Raw genomic sequence first — 10621 nt, 5'->3', positions numbered from 1 at the left:
TTAAAAAAAAAAGAAAAAAAAGAAATTAGCTTTTAAAACAGATATACATCTTTAACAAAAACCCAGTATTTTCCTCTATCATCTCTTTAAAATAAAGATAGGCCAGGTGCAGTGGCACATGCCTGTAATCCCACTGAACTCACAGGTTCGAGACCAGCCTGAGCCAGAGCAAGACCCCGCCTCTAAAAATAGCCGGGCCTTGTGGCAAGCACCTGTACTTCCAGCTACTCCGGAGGCTGAGACAAGAGAATCACTTGAGCCCTGAAATCTGCGGTTCTGAGAGATATGATGCCAGAGTGATAAAGTGAAACTCTGTCTCAAAAAAATGAAAATAAACATAAGATAAAAATAAAAAAAAAGTTCACTATAATAATCTCTCATACTACTTTTATATAAAAACTTCAGAATACATAAAGCACATTTCACCTATCATAGTCAAAGATGCCAAAGATTTCACATATTAAATAGCTACAGTATAGCTTACAATGGCACAAATACATTTAACACAACTATTAATATCTCAACCTTTGTTAATAGAACTGCCTGGTTTGAAAGATACTTTGACTTATGTGTGGTCATTAAAACTCAATAAGTAATTCAAGTATGTCATATAAAGGCAGGCAATTAATCCAATATCAATATAAAACCAAAGGCATGAAAATAAAGGCAAAAAAACTCTGTTTCTCTATCTTTCATTTACATAGGTAGATATCAGGACATTACTGCAGAAAATATAACAATTATTACATATGGTTTCACTAGAATATAATGGAGTTTCAGAAACTACAAAAAATGTCAAGATCCATAGTTTGCTTCATCAAATGCTTTTCTAGCCCGTTTCAATTCTTCATTCATAGTAAGCAAGTCTTTAACCCTAGCAAACTTCCTGGGGTCCTTTCGAATCAAGAAGACGATATCTTCAACTTGTACTCGACCTTGTCTTCCAATTGACATTGCCTTGTGAGTCTATTACAAAAAAAACATATTAAATTCAACTTTAAAAAAAATCAAAAGATTTTGTTTTAATTTGCATTTATTAATTGCCAGATGAGGATGAATTTCTCTTCTAATTATTATAGCTACTTATTTGTGAACCTTCTATTCATGTCCTTTGACCATTTTTACTGGGTTATTAGCAATGCTACTCTTTATGCTTCATAAGCACTTAAAAAAAATACTAATGGCCAAGTATAGTGGCTTAACCCTGTAATCCTAGCACTCTGGGAAGCTGAGGCAGTGGACTGCCTGAGCTCACAGGTTCAAGACCAGCCTGAGCCAGAGCAAGACCTCGTCTCTAAAAAAAAAAAATAGCCAGGCATTGTGGCAGGTGCCTGTAGTCCCTGCTACTTGGGAGGCTGAGGCAAAAAAAATCACTTAAGTCCCAGAGTTTGAGGTTTCTGTGAGCTATGACACCACCGTACTCTACAGAGGGTGACAAAGTGAGACTCATCTCAAAAAATATAAAAATAATAAGGGCAGTAAAACCATCAAATATACTGATGTTCCTTTTTTGATTTTGATATATGTAGTTTTTATCTTCCTTTGTATAAAAGAATTTTAAAATTTCTTTGTAACCACCTATTTCATTTATTCTTTAAGTCCTCCTCCATCTCAATAGCCAATAAAATATTAGCAAATTTTCTTAAAATCAAATAAATAACCCTCCTTCATTACAGATACTTATTCCATGCAAAAGCTAAGATTTACAATAGCATTATTTCTAATGTCAAAAAATGGAAACTGAATATTTAATAATAAGGCTTTGAGTAAATCTATTCAATCAATATTATAACTCATTAAAAATATTATAGAATATTACGCAATGACATGGAGGAAATGTTCTAGACCAGCAGTTCTCAACCCGTGGGTCGCGACCCACAGGAACTGTATCAAAGGACCACGGCATTAAGAAGGTTGAGAACCACTGTTCTAGACTTTCCTAAGGGAAAAAGCAGGTTCTAAGACTATTTAATTTCAATTTTATAAAGAGTTTAAAATGTTCAAAAAACCAAAATGATATTCACTGAAATGTTAGTTATTAGCTATCTCTAACGGAAAGGATCACAGATTTTTACTTTTCTTGCTATAGTTTCTTCTAGTTTCTAGATTATATTAATCAATTTCAAATACTTTTATAAACAGAAAAAAAAATTTTTAAAATACATCATATTGGCTTGGTGCCTGTTGCACAGTGGTTATAGTGATAGCCACATACACTAAGGCTGGCAGGTTTGAACCTGGTCTGGGCCAGCTAAACAACAATGACAACTGCAACAAAAAATAGCTGGGTATTGTAGGAGGATGCCTGTAGTCCCAGCTACTTGGGAGGCTAAGGCAAGAGAGTCGCTTAAGCACATGAGTTGGAGGTTGCTGTGAGCTGTGACGCCTTGGCACTCTACCAATGGTGACATAGTGAGACTCTGTCTCAAAAAAAATAATAAATACATAAAAATACATCATATTCTCTGATCTAGTAATTTTCCTTCTATTCTGTAGTAAGATAACACAGGATAAAAATTTTAAGAACTAAACACAACCAAACTCTGTAATCCTATTCTTGAGAATATATCCACTAGAAGGGAAATTTCATGAATATGGTTATTCAGCATTAACTATTCTGATAAAAATAAAAGAACCTATAAATAACTTAATAATAAGAAAATAGCGAAGTAAATTAGAAAACAATTTCAGTGAATTTTAGGTAGCTGCTAAAATAATTATGATTAGAACACAAGATATTTCTATTATAAAACTTTAAGTACAAAGAACGTTACTATGATTACCACTATGGAAACATTATATATCTTTTAAGTAAATACTTGAAAAGGAGGGGGAAAAACTACTTTGGATAATGGCATTATGGGTACTATTTTTGTTTTATTCAAAGATTTTATATCTTCATAAATGAAATCCAGGGGGAGGGCATAGAATATATATGCACATCCATCCCTATTCATAAACAGTAACCAGTAACTTCCACAAACAAGCACTCAAATGTATCCTCAAAAAAGATGCCTTCAGTTTTAGTCTTATCTGAAGCCTAGAATTTCAATTCTATTATTCAATTAACTACAACCAATTACAAAAGAATCTTACCATTTCAGTAATGAATTCTATGACAAGGTCTTCAAGAATATCTACTGACTCAGTATAAGGATTCTGGTCATCTCCGAAACCATACATCATACATCTCACTGTTAAAAAAAAAAGTTTACTTGAATAGATTTAACAACAACTTGACCAATACTTTAAAAAAAAACTAGAAATGAACCAAGTTATGATATTGTCTAAAGTATAAAAACATATTTATGTTGCAGCCAGGCATGGTGGTGGCACATGCCTATAATCCTAGCACTCTGGGAGGCCGAGGCAGGTAGATTGCTTGAGCTCAGGCATTGAAGACCAGCCTAAGCAAGAGTGAGACCCCTGTCTCTACTAAAAATAGAAAAACTAAGAAAAAATAGGAAAGTGTCCTGGCAGGTGCCTGTAGTTTCTGCTCAAGCTCAAGAGTTTGAGGTTGCTGTAAGCTACATGGACACCATGGCACTCTACCCAGGACATGGAGTGAGACTCTGTCTCAAAACAAATGAACAAACAACCCCTGTATTTATGTTTTTTTGGTTTTGCTTTGTTTTTGAGACATTGTCTAAGTTTGTTGCCATCTGTAGAGTGCCTTGACTTCAGAGCTCACAGAAACCTCAAATTATGGGGCTCAAGTGATCCTCTTGCCTCAGCCTCTTAAGTGGCTGGGACTATAGGTGCCTGTCACAATGCCCTGCTACTTCTAGAGGTGGGGTCTCACTCTTGCTCAGGCTGGTCTTGAACTCCTGAGCTCAAGCAATCCACCTGCCTCGACCTTCCAGAGTGCTAGAATTACAGGTGTGAGCCACCACACCCAGGCCCCATATTTACATTGCATTTGTTGTCTCCAAGTATGAATTTTGGCACACAAGGTTTAACTACAGTTTTATGATGACCTAGTCCAACAAAACTCCCCTTTTTCCAGCTACTAAACCCTAACATCAACACTCTTTTCCTAATGCTCTGTCACCTACTCACCAGTAAGTCCAGAATACACTTAAGTAAAAGACTCTGTAGTAGGGATAAGATGGGTGGCAGTGGCTTAGCCTTTTCTGGGAAGTGCTTTCTGCATGTGGTCATGGCAGAGGGGCACTGGAAATGAGAAGGCAGAATTGTTTTTGATATTACCATGGGGAAAAGGATAAGAGAAAAAGTGTTCCAATTACCTTCTTACAGAAAAAATCAGAGTAATCAAAAGGAAAAAGCAAACAGTTACCACAAAGAATTTTTACATTTGATTTCCTAGATCAATGCAACAGTCAGCAAAGCTTTTAGGTGTGATCTGAAGGAACCATAGAAAATGCAAAAAAGAAGAAAAGTCTAATATGGAGTAATAGAGTAACTAGTAATAGCTCTAAAACTTATATAGCCCTTATATACCAGTTACTATTTTAAGTCCTTTATGTATATAACTCATTTAATCCTCACAACAATCCTTTAAGGTAGATACTATCATGATCCCCACTCTATAGATGAGAAAATTATGGCACTGAGTTAAATGATGGAACCTGAATTTGAACCCAGCTGATTTGGTTCTAGCGTCTTTACTCCTACCCACAATAATATTTCACATGGTAGGCTGAGCCAGAGGGGATCCTTATGGATTCTTATCCTATAGTCTATAAATGTCCATTTGGTCCACAGACAAGCTTAAAGAAGTCCTGGAGTCTCTCCTGAAATTTTTCTGAAGTCCACAGAAAAATTTTGTACTTTATCTGTAGGTGTTTATTTTTCTGGGAAGAAGAGTTATAATTTTTATCAGATTCTCAAAGGTATACGTTAAATGTCAAGAAATGCTGTCACATGCTGGAAATGTTTCATCTTCATCTTTGTGGTGGTTACAAGTAAGTGTGTGTAGATATATATACACACATATCCCTTGATATCCATGAGAGCTTGTTTCTAGGGCCTCCTGTAGATGCAAAACCTGCAGATAGATGCTCAAGTCCCTGATACATAATGGCATAGTATTTGCATATAACCTATGCACATCCTATTTTAAATCATCTCTAGATTACTCATCTAATATAAATACTTCAGTACAGATACAATTTTCTCCCCAAATACTTTCTTTTTTTTTTTTTTTGAGACGGAGCCTCAAGCTATCCCCCTGGGTAGAGTGCCATGGCTTCACAGCTCACAGCAACCTCCAACTCCTGGGCTCAAGCGAGTCTCCTGCCTCAGCCTCCCAAGTAGCTGGGACTACAGGCGCCCGCCACAGCACTGGCCATTTTTTGGTTGCAGCCATCATTGTTGTTTGGCGGGCCCGGGCTGGGGATTCGAACCCGCCACCTTAGGTGTATGTGGCTGGTGCCTGAGCCGATTGAGCCACAGGCGCTGAGCCCCCAAATACTTTCTTTCTGAGGTTGATTAAATCCACATATGTAGAACCTATAGATACTGAGGGCCGACGGCTTACAGTACATAAAATTCAGCAAGCTGTTCACTTAAGACTTGTATAATTTATTGTAAGTTTTACATTTTTTAAAAAAGAAATTCCTAGAACACTTCTAAAAGGAATGAGTACGTTAACAGTAATTCCTATTTAGGATAAGTAAAACTAATAAAAGTGAAAAGAGAAGAAAGTAGACCAAGCTTACAAAAGAAAAGGGTGACTTGTGGCTGGGTGCGGTGGCTCACGTCTGTAATTCTAGCACGCTGGGAGGCCAAGGCAGGTGGATTGCTTGAGCTCAGGAGTTCAAGACCAGCCTGAGCAAGAGCAAGACTCTATCTCTAAAAAATAGCTGGGCATTGTGGCAGGTGCCTGTAGTACCAGCTACTTGGGAGGCTTAGGCAAGAGAATCACTTGAGCCCAAGAGTTTGAAGGTGCTGTGAGCTATGATGCTATGGCACTCAACCCCAAGTTGACTGAGTGAGACTATGTCTCAAAAAAAAAAAAAAAAGGCTTGGAAACCAGCCTGGGACAGAAGTATCCCTAGGGTTTACACAGGCAAGAGCCTTTAGTTCCAAAAACAGAAGGTAGAAAACAAACACAGGAACCAGTATTTTCTTTTTTTTGTAGAGACAGTGTCTTATTTTGTCACCCTCGGTAGAGTGCTGTGGCATCACACAGCTCACAGAAACCTCCAGCTCCTGGGCTTAGGCAATTCTCTAGCCTCAGCCTCCTGACTAGCTGGGACTACAGGCACCCACCACAATGCCCAGCTATTTTTTTGGTGCAGTTTGGCTGGGGCCGAGTTTGAACCTGCCACCCTTGGTATATGGGGCCAGCGCCCTACCCACTGAGCCACAGGCGCCACCCAGGAACCAGTATTTTCTATCCTTCTTTTTTAGATATTAAAATTATGTTTTTGCCTTTTTTCTTTTTTAATTTTAGACTTACAAATGAGTTGCAAAAATAGTACAGAGCTCCCATATGCCCTATATCTAGCTTTCCCTTATGTCAACATCTTATATAACCATAGGCATTTATCAAAACTAGGAAATTAACATTGCTATAAGCACAGATCTTACTCAAATTTTACCAGTTTTTCCACCGATATCATTTTTCTGATTCAGGATCCCACACTAATTAGTTGGCATGCCTCCTTAAAGTTTTCTCCAGTCTCTGAAAGTTATGCAGCTTTTCCCTATGTTTCAAGACCTTGATGTTTTTGAATACCAATTATCTTGTACACTACCCCTCAATTTGGGTCTGTTTGATGTTTTCTTATGACTAGACTGGTTATACAAGAAAGGATAAGATGATGTGGACAGGCGTGATGGCTCACATCTGTAATCCTAGCACTTTGAGAGGCCAAGGCAGGTGGATTGCCTAAGCTCACAAGTTCAAGACCAGCCTGAGCCAGAGCAAGACCTCATCTCTAAAAAACTGGGCATTATGGTGGGCAACTATAGTCCCAGGTACTTGGGAGGTTGAGGGAAGAGAATCGCTTAAGCCCAAGAGTTTAAGGTTGCTGTGAGCTGTGATGTCACAGCTCTCTACCAAGGGTAACAAAAAGAGATTCTGTCTCAAAAAAAAAAAAGATGATGTGTCCTCTTAATGCATCAAATCGGGGGTACATGATGTCAATATGTACATTACTGGTGATACTGATCACTGGTCACTGTAGTGTCTGTCAGAATTCTCCACTGTAAGATTACTGTTAAATATTCTGAGGAAGTTATTCTGTCACTAACATTTTTTCTTTTTTTTTGAGACAGAGTCTCATTATGTTGCCCTCAGTAGAGTAATGGCATCACAGTTCACAGCAACCTCCAATTCCTGGGCTTAAGCAATTCTCTTGCCTCAGCCTCCAAAGTAGTTGGGACTATGGGTGCCCACTACAACACCAGGCTATTTTTTGTTGCAGTTGTCATTGTTGTTCAGCTGGCCAGGGCTAGGTTCAAACCCACCAGCCTTGGTGCACGTGGCTGGCACCATAACCACTGTGCTACTGGCACCAAGCCTGTCACTAACATTTTCATGGGTAGAAAAACGTATTTCACTGGCAAAGGGGAAAGTTATAAAGAACGTATGTAAACTAAGAGTTTGTAAAAGCATAAGCAAAAGCCAGCAAATGCTTTGAAAGTCTGTTACAGTAATAAAAAAAAAATTTTTTAAGGAAGAGGGTTGGCTCAGCGCCTGTGGCTCAAGTGGCTAAGGCGCCAGCCACATACACCTAAGGTGGCGAGTCCGAATCCAGCACGGGACCGCCAAAGAACGACAGCTGCAACCAAAAAATAGCTGGGCATTGTGGTGGGTGCCTGTGGTCTCAGCTACTTGGGAGGTGGAGGCAGGAAACTCGCTTGAGCCCAGGAGTTGGAAGTTGCTATGAGCTGTGATGCCACAGCACTCTACCCAGGGGGACAGCTTGAGGCTGTGTCTCAAAAAAAAAATTAGAAGAGGGTTTAGGAGAACAGATCTTTGGTCAGTAAGACATATGAAGATTCAGATAAGATAAGAAGATAGTGAAGATTCCAAACTTCTGTAGCCATAGAAATAAAATATTCCTAGCTCAGCACCTGTAGCTCAAGCAGCTAAGGCGCCAGCCACATACACTAGAGCTGGCAGGTTCGAATCCAGCCTGGGCCTGCCAAAACAACAATGACAAGTATAACCAAAAAATAGCCAGGTGTTGTAGTGGGCACCTGTAGTTGTAGCTACTTGGGAGACTGAGGCAAGAGAATTGCTTAAGCCCAGGAGTTGGAGGTTGCTGTGAGCTGTGACTCCACAGCACTCTACCCAGGGAGACATCTGTCTCCAAAAAAAAAAAAAAAAAAAAAAAAAAAAGAAATAAAATATTCCAAATGGAAGAAAGGTCTTTATTGTCAACCAACTGAACAAGCATCATGTGGGGATGCTCTGGTACAGTGATCCCCTTTTCACGCTGACCATATACAAGCAGAGTAAATAACATCAGACAAGTGGAATAAGTAGTGTAAGGTGAAGAACTCAGATATAGAAAGATTTAGATGGTTAAGAAAAAAATATATTGATCAAGTAGTTTCAAGGACATCTGGGAACTGCTCACAGATGACCCAGACTAAATAAACCAGTATTCATAAATCTATGGTTTTTTGCCTCTCAATAGTTAGCCATAACTTTTTATAACGGATGTAGGACTGGGAGATGGAACACATTCTCACGGTGCCTTTTAAGAGTTGGCCTGGAACACCACCAGTAGTAGCAGCAGTTCTCACTTCTTCTTGCCACTGCCCAAAAAGGGTCAAACCAGTCTACTGAGGGGGAAGGACAGAGGACCAATACATTATAAACTCCAAACCATTTTTTTTTTTTTTTATTTTTGAGGCAGAGCCTCAAGCTGTCCCCCTGGGTACAGTGCTATGGCATCACAGGTCACAGCAACCTCCAACTCCTGGGCTCAAGCAAGTCTTCTACGTCTGCCTCCTAAGTAGCTGGAACCACAGGTGCCCGCCACAATGTCTGGCTATTTTTTGGTTGCAGCCGTCATTGTTATTTGGTAGGCCGGGGCTGGATTCGAACACACCACCTTAGGTGTATGTGGCTGGCACCTTAGTCACTTGAGCCATAGGTGTCAAGCCTCCAAACCATTTTAATGCCTCACACTGTTCACCAACTTCTTGGTTTGTTCATTCCCTTAATCCAAAGCCCCAATTTAGTTTCTACTCTTAGCACCTGTTCCTGAACTGTCATCATCTGTTGCTTAAAATCAAACGAGTCCCCACTTCTCCTGCTGAAAGGTACAGGACAGGAAAACTATGGAGATATGTTCTTCTACCCTGAATTAAAACACTCATCACATTTTCTCACTAAATATATATACAATATATATGGGTATATACATATATAAAATAATTTTTTACATACATATAAAATGGAGGTTAGGATCATTATCTGATTCAAAAGTTAAACACAATTTTATAGGCAAGTTTTGTTGTTTTTTTTTTTAAAGGATAAGGCAGGCAAGTTTCAATATTGTCCATACAGGAAAACATTCAGAACAGTAAGTTCACTTTAAAAGAATATATCCAAAAGTTTTCATCATGTATTAATAAAATCATTGTCAAACACAACTTACATTCTTTAGAAAAAAGTCTCTTTCTTTTACCCTGTCCACCTTCTGCACCTCCTCCAATTTCTTCATTTTCTTCCTCAAACTAGAAGTTAAGATGTATAGAAATGTTAACTAATTGCACTGCATGATAACCAGCCAAAAGCCTAAAGCAAGCAGCAAAATACCATAAAACCGTAGTATTAACGAGGCCTTAAAGAATTATCTAGTCCAATTTCCAACTCATGCAAAAATGGCTTCCATACAGCCCTGACAAATAATTGTACGGCCTCTACGTCTAAGAGTTCTAATGAATCACATTTTTTTTCTTTTAAATCAACTAAGATGGTCTATTGCTACATAGAAAGGATTATTGCTAAAGAATTGATATTCAGGCGGTGGCTCACGCCTGTAATCCTAGCACTCTGGGAGGCCATGGCAGGTGGACTGCTTGAGTTCACAAGTTGGATACCAGTCTGAATAAGAGTGAGACTCACCGTCTATTAAAATAAAAAAAAAGGCTCAGGGCGGCACCTGTGGCTCAAAGGAGTAGGGCACAGTCCCCATATACTGGAGTGGCGGGTTCAAACCCAGCCCCGGCCAAAAACTGAAATTAAAAAAAAAGGCTCTGCGCCCATAGCTCAGTGGTTAGGGCCACATGTACTGGGGCTGGTGGGTTCCAACCCGGCCTGGCCTGCTAAACAACAAAAATAGCCGGGCCTTGTGGAGGGCGCCTGTGTTCCAGCTACTCGGAGGCGGAGGCAAGAGAATCGCTTAAGCCCAAGAATTGGAGGTTGCTGTGAGCTGTGATGCCATGGCACTCTACCAAGGACGACACAGAAAGACTCTGTCTCAAAACAAACAAACAAACAACAACAACAACAACAACAACTATATATATATATATATATGTAGACAGGATTTGTGGCAGGTGCCTGTAGTCCCAGCTACAACAACAACAACAACTATATATATATATATATATGTAGACAGGATTTGTGGCAGGTGCCTGTAGTCCCAGCTACTCCAGGGGCTGAGGCAAGAGAATCTCTTGGCTTGGTGCC

The 10621-nt window shown here is 39.3% G+C and overlaps 1 protein-coding gene across 1 annotated transcript in view; it reads right to left on the bottom strand.

Moving 5' to 3' along the window:
* Window positions 1-215: 215 nt before the first annotated feature.
* Window positions 216-10621, bottom strand: part of TAF13 (TATA-box binding protein associated factor 13) — an 11488-nt gene continuing 1082 nt past the window's right edge. Inside the window, exons 2-4 of the mRNA XM_003784080.3 lie at window positions 9585-9663; window positions 3097-3194; window positions 216-966 (exon numbers count right to left, since the gene is read on the bottom strand). Of these exons, the coding sequence (XP_003784128.1) occupies window positions 796-966; window positions 3097-3194; window positions 9585-9663 (348 nt within the window). The 3' untranslated portion in view covers window positions 216-795. The remainder of the gene's footprint in view (window positions 967-3096; window positions 3195-9584; window positions 9664-10621) is intronic.

This window comes from Otolemur garnettii, unplaced genomic scaffold (assembly GCF_000181295.1).
Source record: "Otolemur garnettii isolate 467f Iridium unplaced genomic scaffold, OtoGar3 scaffold00010, whole genome shotgun sequence".
NCBI lineage: Eukaryota > Metazoa > Chordata > Mammalia > Primates > Galagidae > Otolemur > Otolemur garnettii.
Note: the sequence above shows the minus strand (reverse complement) of the source record. Positions and strands in the feature narration are given on the sequence as shown.